The sequence below is a fragment of the Mytilus trossulus genome, chromosome 3 (assembly GCF_036588685.1).
Source record: "Mytilus trossulus isolate FHL-02 chromosome 3, PNRI_Mtr1.1.1.hap1, whole genome shotgun sequence".
NCBI lineage: Eukaryota > Metazoa > Mollusca > Bivalvia > Mytilida > Mytilidae > Mytilus > Mytilus trossulus.
Genome location: NC_086375.1, coordinates 67507474 through 67522101, shown reverse-complemented (window position 1 = coordinate 67522101; position 14628 = coordinate 67507474). Strand labels below are relative to the sequence as shown.

At 32.2% G+C, this 14628-nt stretch overlaps 1 protein-coding gene across 2 annotated transcripts in view; it reads right to left on the bottom strand.

Annotated features, from left to right (window-relative positions):
• Nucleotides 1–11314, bottom strand: part of LOC134712197 (poly [ADP-ribose] polymerase tankyrase-like) — a 62583-nt gene extending 51269 nt beyond the window's left edge. Inside the window, exons 1-13 of one of the 2 annotated variants that reach the window (XM_063573511.1) lie at nucleotides 11168–11314; nucleotides 8180–8282; nucleotides 6876–7065; nucleotides 5942–6274; nucleotides 5402–5497; nucleotides 4782–4841; nucleotides 4269–4398; nucleotides 3586–3703; nucleotides 3170–3339; nucleotides 2411–2498; nucleotides 1926–2039; nucleotides 1000–1116; nucleotides 374–454 (exon numbers count right to left, since the gene is read on the bottom strand). In XM_063573511.1, the coding sequence (XP_063429581.1) occupies nucleotides 374–454; nucleotides 1000–1116; nucleotides 1926–2039; nucleotides 2411–2498; nucleotides 3170–3339; nucleotides 3586–3703; nucleotides 4269–4398; nucleotides 4782–4841; nucleotides 5402–5497; nucleotides 5942–6274; nucleotides 6876–7065; nucleotides 8180–8278 (1596 nt within the window). In that variant the 5' untranslated portion in view covers nucleotides 8279–8282; nucleotides 11168–11314. The remainder of the gene's footprint in view (nucleotides 1–373; nucleotides 455–999; nucleotides 1117–1925; nucleotides 2040–2410; nucleotides 2499–3169; nucleotides 3340–3585; nucleotides 3704–4268; nucleotides 4399–4781; nucleotides 4842–5401; nucleotides 5498–5941; nucleotides 6275–6875; nucleotides 7066–8179; nucleotides 8283–11167) is intronic. The other variant, XM_063573512.1, reaches the window with a different exon arrangement.
• Nucleotides 11315–14628: the final 3314 nt, after the last annotated feature.

The following is a 14628-nucleotide window of genomic DNA, read 5'->3' as shown; positions in this document are numbered from 1 at the left end:
CTATTCTTGATGTTATTCTATTGCTGGTGAATGCTAGGAAACATTGCAAACAATACTGTTTAGTTTTATTCTTTACAGCAAAATGCATTGAGTGTGTAGGTATAAGTTTTATCTTTGGTTAGCTTGCTTACTAGTATAGCTGAATCTTGAAGTCATTATTAGGTCAGGTATACTACCCTCTTCTAAGAGTAGATTAATCCAATAGATAACCTAATTATCTGTCTGTAGGACTATACTTCTCCAAAAGGAGGGTAGTATAGTTTACCTTATAATGTTTTTCCCAGTTCAGCTAACAAGCTTGCAAACCAAAGATAATACCTTTACCTACACACTGACTCCTTCCATAATTACTCATTTATCTTAAAAGACTTACCATAGACTGATCTCCTGGTTTCTTTCTGACAGAGTCTGCTCTTATGGTGGCTGGTAGATCTTCTGTTGTTTTTGTTAATACCTTCAACACAAAACATAATTATCATGGAAACAATTAAACCCAATACAAATTTAAACACACACTTTTTTCTTCAAATGTTGCTTTTAAAAGTAGTTTTAATAATGAATTCATCTACAACACAGATATTGATAATACAGTAGTCATTAAAAATTCCTACAATGCATATAAACAAATGTTCCATGAAAGAACAGTTGTCTCATTTTTACAAATAACCATATAGTTGATTGATTAATAAACGTATTTACACTTTTGGTATTTAGCTGAATTTTGTCTCCAAATGACCTTAGATTGCCTCCGAAATAACCTTTTGACGTCAAGCAACATTCACTTTTTTATTGTGACGTCAATTTGTTTGAATTGTTATGTCAAAGTTTACGGGAACCTGTGTGATTTCACGTAATGGCGGACAAATTTGCATACAAGTGTAAATACGTGAATACTATTACATGAAATTGTAGAGTATGGACAATTTTAGTATGGACAATTTTAATGTAATCAAATAAATAGTACAATATGATGCAGTGCTTAGAATTTCAACTACTTACGTCTAAATGAAGAAAATTATATCCATATCCATCTTTGTTCTCTTTAATGATAGCACCTGCCAATTCAAAATGGCCCCTCATAACAGCCAACTCTAAACTGTTTCTTAAGATATTTTTCTGTCAAATTGAAAAAAAAGTATGTTCACAGTATTATGATACAACTATTGAGTATTAAAATAATTCTTTTAATTTTCATTGAAATTGTAGAGTATGAATAATTTTAATGTCATCAAATAAATAGTACAATAGGATGCAGTGCTTGTTTTTGAATAATTGATATTACGAAAAATGTAAACAAACCTATTTCAATGTTATTCCATCAAACTAAAATTGATCAACAGTTTGTGAATTGAACCAATTTCCTTTACATGTAAAATAATTTTTAATTTGTTTTCACCATCCCAGAACAATTGTGTTAAGTTAATACAAATTATAAGCCTTAAAAATTATTATAAACCATATTTAGGGAAACCTGAATTTACTATGGCTTTAAAAAACGTAATCAAACATACTTAATCTCTTGGCAAATTTACTAAGGCCTAATCTGGTACTAAGGCGAAAATTTTGGGTACTTTATTCAGAAATTATTGCGAGTCTTTATTATTGGGATTTTTGAAAATTGACAAAGATTATGGCTATTGTGATTTCCACAATGGAAGTTTTTAATGACCTTCACTGGCTATACAGCCCCTGCAGGATCGGATTTTGATTTCAGGAAAATCTACATACATATTTAGGTATCAGATATGGGAATGAGGGTTCTAATTATTGTGATTCTCACCTTGTCACATTATTTGCAATAATAAAAACCTCACTATAATTTCTGAATTTACAGTAACTCATTCAATGTTATATGTTGGGATATTGAAGTAACAATATTTTAGGAGACAGTAAAATAGAGTGTTTACAAGATTCCTAATTATTACCACACGGCCTTGCATGTTGATCGGCATGGTATTGATATATGCATCAATGGTTTCTTTCTTCACTCCTTTCAACATAGCTTGATTCAAAACCTCAGAATTATCAATATGTTTTTCCTGAAATAGAAAAAGAATAGATCAGTATCAACAAGAAACTTTAAAATGTACTTAAACATATCATATTTTTGCAAAATGAAAGATAAAATAAAAATGTTGTCCATAGTAAACAGGTGCCCCACTTGCACTATCATTTTTTATATTCAGTGGAATGTGCAATTGGGGTCAAAACTCTAATTTGGTATTAAAATTAGAAAGATCATATCATAGGGAACATGTGTTCTTACTTTCAAGTTGATAGTTGATTGGACTTCAACTTCTATCAAAAACTACCTTGACCAAAAACTTTAAAATGAAGCAGGACAGACAGACGAACGAACAGACCGAAAATCATAAATGGGGCATAAAGAGATAGTGATGTTGTAACTTACTTTAGTAAAAGCTGCATTTCCTTCCCTGCTTCCTCTGCTTGCTGTTAACTTTCTGATAAAGGTTACACCAAGAGATACAGGATTATATCTAAAAATAACAAACATGATATATAATCAACCAAAACTTTAATAACAAATATGTAAAATTATGCCAAATACACTAATTGGTCTCTTCCTGATAAAGGATACACCAAGTAATTCAAGGGTTATACCATAAATTGAGAAACAAGATGTACAGTGGGTAAAAACTTACAAATATATGTCCCTTAACTAATTGCTAATCGAGAGCAACAAAATTTAAATCAGGAAAAACATGTTGTAGTTCTATGAATGTTTTATATGGTTGTATAGCACACCTACATACACAGTACTCTGACAGTGTGATATCTAAATAGGGTATGATCTTTAGTAAGTGTACCCTAGGGTATGATTTTCAGTAAGTGTACCCTAAGTTCCTATTATGACTGGAAAGGTGACCGTTTGACTGGGGCCATCTACAAAAAGATAATGTATTTTGATGGAAATCTCCTTGTGAAAATTAACTTGAGATGTAAATCTATTATACACCTTAACAGCAAAGTACTTTACAGGTAATGATGTTTTCACTTCTTTTATTACTGTTTTGCTGAAAATCTTTACAATTCTTGTGTATTAAAAACATGAATATTGGTTATCTTATGTAATATTTAAAATCATTTTGTTAAATTGGTAGGAGTGTATCAAGTCGTCATTAGCAATATTAAAGTTTTAAAAACTTACGATCCTGTGCCAAGTGCCTCTAATAGAACAGGTGGAGGAGACTGCTTCAGTCTTTTATTATTTGTGTCCGAGATATCTTTATTCAGTAATGTCATCATCTCAATATTATTGTTTTCTACAGCCATTTGTAAAGGACTTCTGTCATCTGCTATTGACTTGGGAATTTGAACCTGAATAAAAAACAATATAGTTACTCAAAAATTAAAAAAAAAATGCATGATCTCCTTTCTGTTTCTCTGAAAGCTGAATATACATTTCCATACATTTTATATTTTATTTTTTGGAAGCAAACAATAACAGCTGTTCAAATATTTTAATGATTCATAAAGAACGCTAGAGTGACTTAGTAATACAGATGAAAAGCTTATTCAATATTATTACTGTTGGAAAGCATTTCAATTAAAAGTAAAACTTACATCATAAATGTGTTGATCATCTTCTAACAACTGTTTCAGTGATTCCATATCATTCTGTAAAACTGCTCTGAATACCAGCTTGGTATGGGACATCTTAGAAATAAATGGTACATGGTCCCTACAAAGATAATTCAAAATGAATTATACATTTTTTGTCACAATGGTTGGCCATCATTCAAAACTTATTCAGCTTATTGACATAAAATGTCACTATATATTATTTTATCATTTACCTTGGAAGACACTTTACCTTCAGTTTATTGTTTAGAACACTTTCTAAATTTAAGTGACGAAATTTATTTGAAAAACTTTCGTCAATGCGAAAACCCTTTCGTAATTACGAAAGTGACGAGCGCTAGCAAAATCACTGATACTAGATCTCATATATATAGCAAGCTGACGTGAATTAGAAGTCTCTTCCAAAAGTTCTGACAGTTCAGTATTTCAATAGGTTCGGTGCATACACATGGACAAATAAACTGCTCCATGTTCAAAACAGACAACTAATCACGACCACCAAAAATAGAATAATTTCTTGTCATACAGTGTGTTCAATCAAGATCATGATGACAGAGTTTAATGTTACTTTTTTCTTTCTACGTAGGTTAGCTTCCAGTGTTAACAGTTTTGTCTTTTTCTATTATTACTATTTCATAAAGGCATATTACTGCGTATATACTTACTTTGTTTCAAATAATGGATCTTTTTCTATAACCTTAATCTTAAGGTTAGGCTTCAAGTTTTTGTCTGGTCCTCTTTTCTTATCAGATTTGCCTTCCTTTTTTCCATCCTTCTTTGGTGTCTTTTTGGTATCTGCAATAGTTTCAAATTTAGTTTCACTAGCCTCCACTCAGATTCAAATACATAAGATTTTATCAAGAGTTGACTCGTTATCAATTTGTTAAATGGCTGCATACCTTTTCTTTATACGTTTTAATTTTCAAGAAGTATTTTTATTCAGATTACATGTAATGTTATTTCCAGATAGGTAAATGTATCTTGTTGCAAATTACGACCATTAGATTTATTTAGCATTATTTTCATCAAACATGTGCAAAAATCTATCACTTCTTGCCCATAAACAATGTATGGACATTGCTGTAAAAAGTCTACTTGTGGAAAGGATATACTTAAGTTTGATTCAAAGTGATACTAAATCTATTACAAGTGTTAACTATAGTTGAGGTTTATCCTACCTTTCTTTTCTTTTTTGTCTGATTTGGTTTTTGATGTTGATTTTTTACTTGATGACTTTCCTGAAAATAAAACAGCTCATTAAGCAACAAACAAATACTATATTAACTATGTACAGTGTCTTATAAAAATATAGACTGATGCAGGAATTCTAGTGTAATTTCAAAATAGTAGCAATATTTATCATAAACAGAAGACAAACGGGGAAATTGACAAAACAACGAGGGATAAACTTTAAGATATATCAGATGAAAGACTACAACCAGCAAGAAGCTGAAAAAAACGTATAGGTAAGCCTCTACCGTCAAATGTAATTTAAGGGAGATTTTTGTTTACAATTACACTAAAATCTGAGTACAAATATATAACATTGTATTTTACCTTGGAACAGTGGATTTACATACTTTTGAGTTTCACACAGATTATGACAGACCATGATTTATATTTATTTTTTAGCCATTTAAAATCACAGCTCACATGATTCTGATATTTTCAAAAGGTATCAGATTCAAGTTTTTTACTGATAACAAATCATTAGTGCTATCAAATTTGGATATTTTGGTAATATCTGAAAGTTTGTTATCTATACAACTTGTTCCACTAAACACTACTTCACCATTACCAGATTTTAAGAACACCCTCACACCTTTTTTAGATGGTGGTGTTGTTTTAGACTTTGACAGCTTCTGTTTCTTTGAAGTTGGTTCATCTTCCCAATCTGAAACACAAACACACAGAAATATAAATATCTTGTTTCTGTTGTCAAAGCTAAGTATAGTCAATATAATTATGGTTGTCTTTTCAATTGTTTAAAAAAAAAAGCATGAGATTCGTCTTATTTTGAATTTGTCATGTAGATCTGTAATTCACTACTATATAATTAATTACCAACAGCTCTCTTTTTTATACAAAGAACTTCATTATGCAAGCACACTGAAGCTTGGAGTCATAACAAAAAGTACACAAATACAATAGTAAAATGATAGAAAACAAATTCAAAATATCTGTCAGAAAAAAGAATCTGTTCTTAGAACTATGAACTATACAACATCAATCAAGTCAATAGCTACAGATATAATTGGAATCTATCCATTGAACGTTTATACAACTATACCCGTTGCAAATTGACACGGTTTGTATAAAAATAAACTTGGTTACTTACCCTCATCATCTTCAGTCTCATCTTCATCTTCTTCTGACTCATCAACCTCATTTGCAGGAACGATATCTATGTCGTCAATAGGCATGCCTTTCTCCTTACGTATAGCCTTTGTTAATATCATCTCAATCCTTGTTTTCTCACTATCTGGAAGTGTATAGGTTTCCCTGGCTACACGATCCATCTTGATATTGGTAAGGACACATTCAATATCTGTCGAGTCAAGGAAATCAAATTTGTAATGCTTGGTTTTCTCATCCATGTCAAGCCACTGAATCTTGAACTTCTTAGTGTTGTTGAAGACATTCTGTTGTGTTCTGCACAAGTAGAAGGTTTCTGCAAAAAACAAAACATAATAAATTTTATTTTTTGTTTAAGCTTTTTTAATCATTTCAAAATGACTTAATAAAATATCAAATTTCCATCCTGCAAGAACAAACACATGATTTATTTTGACTGAAATATTAAGAATTGTTTACCAATGCCAAATACAATAGACCACTTCCGAGTTCATCCGTCACCAGAAAAAACTCTGTCATTGTGCAGGATAAACTAGAAATAATAGGTGTTTTGTAGGTACTTAATCACAATTCCTTAATGACAGCTCAGTGCTGATTGTCAATTATGAGAAATCAATTTGACTCATAATTCGTACAATAAAGATATATAGTTTTCCAACCACTCGCTCAACATTGAAACGGAAGTGACAATGCACCTAAACGCACGAATGATGTTCACTGATAGAAATGCATCAAATTCGAAAATTGTCTATTAATTGTTTGTCATACTAAGGGTTGAAATTTTCTGGAGAGATTCAATAGCTGAGGAGTTTGCATGGAAATATTTTCATAAATGACATGTTTACTTAATGCAAGATTTTTTCTATGGTTGATTCTTATTTTGCTACAGAAAGTGATGATGACTCTTTTAGAATTACCTTCATCTCCTCTAACTGCCAGAAAAATCCCCTTTTTATAAACAACCTCCACATCATCATGGTGAGGTGTTTTAGGTTTAGGTGTCGGTAATTCCTCTGCAGGAGACTGGAATCTTTCTACAGGTGCCCTCTGCCTCTTCAATGGTGTGCGGGGCTCAATAGGAGCTACAATAGGCTTCTGTCTTTTTGACTGGAATATATGTGAGAAATTATAATTTTTCAAAATAAAACATGCCATAGTGTCCAAAAACAATCACATTAAAAATATCCCTTTCTATAACACTAAATGACCAAATCAGTTACAAAAAAACCCAAAGACTTTTTAAAATTCAGAGTTTTTAAATGGAAACTTTATTCCTCTTGTGTTCATTTTTAAGCCTAAAAAGTCTAAAATTTTGAAGTTACATAAAAATGGCACCCAAGTACTTTTCAAACGTAGACACTTAGTTTGTCTATGCAAATAATTCAATTTATTTCAATGTTTATATTGCAATTGAATAAGACATGTTATTGTCACTCTAATAATACCCAAGGACATAGCTAGGAGGGGGAGGACAGGGGGTACCCTTCTCCCTTCTCCCACCCCTCTTCTCCTTTCTCCTACCCCTCTTCTCCTTTTTTGTTTTTTTTAATTTACCGGAAAAGAGAGAGATATTTTATTTTTCATATTTTATTTTTTCTCCAACTTTTTCTCCTTTCTCTCCTTTCTCCTACCCCCTTTCTCCCTGACCCCTGTCCTCCCCCTCAGCTAGATTAAGGAGACATTAAGTCATAACATCAACATGATAAAAAAAAAAAAACATGGCACCTAATTACAATGCAAGTTTTGACAATACCTATGTAGATTAGTAGGAACTTTTCTTTGCAGAATGCATGTACCAAGTCAAAGATATGACAGTTGTTGACCATTTGTTTCGTTGGAGGTTCATAGTCTCACATTGAATTTCAAAACGAATCCCGCCTTTTTAATCTTTGTCCAAGCCTTTTTAAGTTAGTGAAGACCTAAGCATATTTTCAAACATTTGCTGTTCTTGGTGACAAATCTTATGCTGAATAAGCACAAATGTTCGTCAGAAAACCAAAACATTCTGTACAAAAAGCACAAATGTCTGCCTTAGAAAGATACCATTCAGAAACAATTTCTTCAATTTTCAGTAAGTGACCTTGACCTATTCAACCCAATCTTAATAGGGTTTGTCCCTTCCTTATATCATTCTAATCAAGCAACTGATACTTTATGTTATTAAAAAAATCTGGCCAAACAATAACTACATGCTCTCATAAAATGTTTTCTGTAATCTTACCTTCTTTGATGATCCAGTCTGTTTATCAGAAGTTCCAGGAGATGGTTCTTTCTTTTTCTCCACTGTTTTTTCTGCATCTGGTTCCTTTGATTTGTCCATGACACTACAACACAACAATTTAATTACAATGTATACCCAATGGCCATGCTATGATACTTTAACATGATAATGAAAATAAGATAAATTTAGTAGTTACATGTATTAACATTCTATTTCAACTGATCTTTAGATAACAAAAGAGTCTGATATATCAAAATATTACAGGATTAGTTGCTATTCATATTTTACACAGATCCCTGGGGCATGGCCTCCCTTTTTTTCCTTAAACAAATTGGGGAGGTGGGTAATTTTTTAAATCAAATATCATTGATGGTAGAAGTAGACTTGAACACAACTGATGAAAATTTTAACTTCATGTCATGAAGTTTGATAAGTTTGAGAGATTGGCCAGTTGTTCACAGGATCCAACTCTAAAATAATAAACAGCTGTGCCATGAGTGCATTACGCCGATTACATTTTTGAAGAATAAAGTTCATTTACTTTTCAATGTTGTATCAGAAATTCATGAAAATAAAATTTGGAAAAGGAAGCTTACATCAATAGATATAAAATATTCACCAAAGTTCATGAAAACTGCTAAAAGCATTTTTGAGTAATTGTCCTAAAACTGGGAAAAAAACTTTTTTTCATGAATAAAACCCCATAACTGTTAAACGTAAAGTCTATAAAAAAAAAATGAAAGGGAGCTCACATCAATAAATATAACAAAAGGGAGCTCACGTCAATAAATATAAAAAATTCACCAAAGTTTTATTTAAATTGGTTAAAGCGTTTTTGAGTTAATGTCTGACATGTTGACATCAGACAAAGCCACTAAGGAATGACAATTTTAAAACACCATCAAGTCCTTATTTGTACAATTTTAAAGAAAATTCCTATAAAATGGTCTAGAGAAAGAAGATGTATGTTATTTCAGTTTTCCATCTTTCCTGCCTAAGGGAAAATTAGACTAAGAGGGCAACATATATACATTGTAACTGTGTTGAATATAGCATTGCTATTTGGCAAATTGGAGAGGAATGAGATGCTTGTGCTGCAATAAATGTATCACACATAATTCAAGGATCGTTTTAAAGGAAGGTTTCAAGAAGTAGCATTTAACATGGCAATCAGTTGATATACATGTACATGTACACTTGAGAAACTAAAAGTAGAAATAAAGCAGCATTTGTTATAAGTGTTCCAGACAGACGAAAGAAAGCACAGACCGAAAAACCTAATCTCTCTTAGTGAGGCCAGGGATCTCCATGGATGAAAATTGAACAATCGATGATCTTTAACATCACAAATCGTGTCTAAGTTGTACAGTGTAGCGTGATCGAAAGTATTCCATCCTTCCATGTAAGGAATGGTGTACAGGCTGATACATTGTTTATAAATCTAAATTATTTCATTATAGAAGTATCAATATTTTCATTCATTGCCATTTGTTACCATTCAAAGGCCAAGCCTTCATGGTTGCCCTTAGTGGAGAATGGCCAAATTTTGTCATGAAGGTTAAAATGTAGTTTTATAACTATTTTTAATAATTGTTTTAAGGTTTAATAATCATGTGGAGCTTATTTTTCAAGGACACTGTTAAATTCAGAAGTCATGAACCTATTACTGGTATTGCCGATTTGCAGCAACAACAAAACAACTGGTATGGGTTATATATAAATGTAAAAAGTGAAATCACAAAAATACTGAACTCTGAGGAAAATTCAATCTGAAAGTCCCTAATCAAAGACAAAACACATGAAACGAATGGACAACAACTGTCATATTCCAGACTTGGTGCAGGCATTTTCAAATGTAGAAAAATGGTGGATTGAACCTGGTTGAAGAGATTTTTATGGCAAACGCTGACAAAAGAAAGGTTTTTAATGACTTTATCTTGCAAGTTGATGCTGTGTAACAAGCATCTTTCGAGTCAATTTGATTGTAAACAAGGAAATGAATTAGGAATCACGATATGTTATTTCTTTAGGTTAACAGTAAATATTTTTAAAAGGGGGGTCTCATTGGGGGGTTCTGATCAAGGATCCAGATTACACTATATACGTAAGCAATTCTCATTTCTATGTAATTTCCCATGTCCCGCTAGACTTCATTTCTAGCTTTTCACGGCACAATAATATGCCTTTCATGTTTCATGTCTACAAAAAATCAAAAATCTTACATCAACTAAGATCCCGATGAGACCAACTTAGAATTGTATTTGATACAAAAAAGCCTAAGGGTTATGCAATTGCTAAAAAAAATGGCATCAGGCAAAATAAATTTTAACGATGGCACAGGTCATTTGATGATCAGATGGCAGAAAATATTTGAACAATCATTTAACAGGTCATGTAGATCCCTGGAGGCATGAAATTAGCTTAGACAACATTTTAACAAAAGCCTAAAACAAAGCAAACTGATTCCGGTTTTGGTGGCCAAGTATTGTAAGAAAAATGTTTTGAATACAGTGAAATCCTTATTTCTCCACAAAGCCCATACAATAGAGACAGCAGACAATCTCATAATCTATAAAGGGGATATCCCATCTTGCATAACTCCAAGTGGCAGCTGAGTATAAAACAGTGTTAATTTGAGTAGTATGGAATTTTTTTAATGCATGCAACTGCAACATCAGCATTTGCGTATTATAGTACAAATGAAACTGATAAGTTGCTAGATCAAAATGATAACAGTTGCCTCCCTTGAATATATAAACATTATGTTTGACGTAAAAGATGCTTCATGAGATATACCGCTGATCATCTAAATATGCATGCAATAAATAAAGCTTCATTTAACGCAACGGTAACGATAACTCATTGCCTATCATCAGCTAAATCAGACAATGTTTGTTGTCATTATTTGTGCTTTTTTTTTCAGAAAAGAAAAAAATACCCACGCTTCGTATTTTTTCAAATGTTGTATGTTATATTGTCATGCAATACCTGTTTCTACAAATGCAAACGCTTTATAAATTAACAGCGATGCGTGTGTTTGTTATTAATATAGTCGATTCGTTGAAATTTAAATTATATGCCGGTGCATTGCCGGTTTCAAACACACATGGTCGCCATTTTCAGGCTATTCCATTAACCTCCCGATTTTAAAATAAAATATAAGACGGTGAATTGTGAATTTTAAACTCTTTATTACAACGATTTATATTTGTTGATCTTATAATTTTAAAAATAATACAATGAGATGACACACTATAAGCATTGAAAATATCATTTTTAGAAATAATGAATACGTTTTACATTATTTTGCAAACCAATCATCTACGTAAATCCCTAATTAGATAACATTTAGGTCATGATCGAGTAGTCCTTTGTTCTAAATGATAACATAAAGCTTCAAATGTGGACAAACATTGCAACATTGAACATAAGCTGGTTCTTTTAGTTGTGATATCATAAACAAAATTAGATTTAAAAAAAGTCATTTCTGTTTCGTTCATAAGTAATTGGGGACAGGACAATTTCAAAATCAGTTGATTTTTCGTTAAATCTATTTATTTCAATTATTTCCCCATTTTTATGAGGGCATAACTATACGGATAGTCCTATAATACAAGACTTCAGAGGTTCATAACATCCATTCAAGTTAAACGTTTTTAACAGATAACAGATAGGGGGGGGGGGGGGGGGGGGAGGATGATTTGTTTTGGATCGGTTATTTATTTTTTTAAAACTAAGAGTACCGATTATTTATTTTCTGCACTGTTGAAGCAAGATTTTTCATTTTCATAAAAACAAGGGACTGATTATTTATTTTCCCAACTTTATTCAAAATATTTGAAAACATACAATTCCGACAAAAATAATACATATATAGGCATGTCATTCCATTTAATCAGAATTAATTATCGTCCTCTGCAGAAATGAATCTACTGAATTCCCAAATGATTTCACTGAGCTATGTATACATATTGGTATTAAATTTTGGCTGTAACTAAAGTTGAGAATTGAAATGGGGAACGTCTCTTTCAAAAGTATTGCCAAACAGTTTATGCTGAGCGGAGCGAGTCTAAAAAAATTACGAAGGGGCCGGAAGCTGCTGAAGGCCGCAAGAAGCTATAGAACAAATGATGCAACATCGTGCTTTCTGGGTGTTTCACAGATCCTTTCTTAATCTGAAAACGCAAATTCGGTTTTAATACTTTTTGTCAATATTTTGGTCTCACAGAGCAAAATGTATATATACAGTGTTACTGTAACGGACTTTAGTTTTTAGTGACAAAATCAAAAGACAAATATGTAGGATAAAGCAAAAAATGCAATTCACATAGTTTAGTGTGTGACTGCTTTTTTTCTCTTTTTTTTTTGGTGTTTCGACTTGCAGAATTTAATCTTTTTATATATGTTTTTTTTCAAAATAAGTCAAGAGGGGGCAGGATATCATTGATATAACTATGTCAAGTAAATATTTTATTATATTTCAAATACAACTTGGTTTAGCTTCTTATAACTGGGATACAGTTTAAAGCACTAGATAGTTGAACAAAGTAGCTTTAAAGTCTTAAATGAAATAAAACTCATAATCAAGTTTAAAACAAAATTACTAAATTACAAAAGGAATGCAACACTAAGAGAATACAGAAGGGTAACCAATGAACAAAAGACAAACCCGGGAAAAGATATAACAAGAAAAAACGAACAATAAGACAAATAACACCGAAAACTAAAAATAAATAAGAAACATGGGCCACGAATAAAAGGGGCTACGTCCAAGAACAGAACTTTCTTCTTGCAAGACACTCGCCGTGAAAAAAACAATTTGATATGAAGAGAAGCTTTTGGTTTTGAAATTTCCTACATGAAGAAATTGCCTAAATGGAGTTTCGACCCTCTGATAAAAGTGAGGTAAGTGTTACAGAGACAATAAAATAGTAAAGTTAAATGAATCCTATTTTAAGAATCTGGTGCCATCTCATACTTTAGAATAGCTTTTATAAAAGAGCTTAATAATAGACCTGCCGACTTAAAATTACCACAGAACAAACCATTTATTTTTGTATTTCAAAATTCCCAGCCCCCCTTCCCCGAATATCAAATGGTCGTCCCCTCATACTATCAATGTTATTTATGTATATTTAAATTTGAACTTGCAGGTCTGTTAACAGAAACATCTCAAAAGTTTAATGTCTCTTTTTACGACAATTTCTTGTGGGACGATTGCTTTTAAAGGTGTTTTACTAAGGAGCTAAGCAACACATCACAACCAAACATTTGAAAAAACACAGCTACTGACTTCATGGAGAAAACGGCAATACTGAAAGCCGCATCTGAACCAATTACACAATGGATTCCACCAGTAGAAGCCCGTACCAAACATGAAATGACACCAACATATAGGATCGTGGTCTCAACTCCGATTAATTTACAAAAGACACAAGATATGTCAACCATGGATGTACCCAAAGAAGACTTACACATCAGCGATTCGGAGGATTCAGATGACGATTTAATATAAGTTAAAACCACAGGACCGCCAAAATATAGCACAAGAATAAACTTGCCCGACTTTAAACAGCTAAAAAATATAGGCTGGACCAGTTCAAAGTTTAAGCCAGCAAACAGTATGAAGAGATGAACGCCCAGAGTTCGAGTTGATGACACAAGTAACACTTTTCCTGATGACGTCGATTTAATCAGATTACTTTTAAAGTGTTGTTGGCATTTATATTTCTTTCTTTCTTTTGACAACCCTGCATACCTTCACGAGACCTAAGGTGCATTGGTTGAACAGTCCTTCATTTCCATGCACAACAGTACTAGTAAACGATACACGTGTCTCTTCATGAAAGCATTCATCACAGCACACCATTCCCCAATTTGCAATAGTTGATCATTTGATCAGTTAACAATCCGCTATACGAAAACATCAAGTTGCTTGATAAAACATCTAGTGACAGGGTAACATGGGCCATGAAATTACTAGGACTTCCAGAAAAATACATTACAAATATTCATCGATTAGAGAGTGATTTTTAATATGTCTAATATGTTCTTCTATTTATTTGTATTGAAGTCCTGTAATATTATGTTGTCATCTCAATGTTATATTTAACTTTGCCATTAAAGTGCGAGGTTTGGCATGCCACAAAACCAGGTTCAACCAACCACTTTTATTCCCCTTTAAAAGTGTCCTGTACCAAGTCAGGAAGATGGCCATTGTTATATTATTGTTCGTTTATGTGTGTGTTGCATTTTAACGTTGAGTCGTTTGTGTTTTCTCTTATTTTTGAGATATTGAGATAAGACGTGGCACGGTACTTGTCTATCCCAAATTCATGTATTTGGTTTTCATGTTATATTTGTTATTCTCGTGGTGTTTTGTCTGATGCTTGGTCCGTTTCTGTGTGTGTTACGTTCGGTGTTATGTCGTTGTTCTCCTCTTATATTAA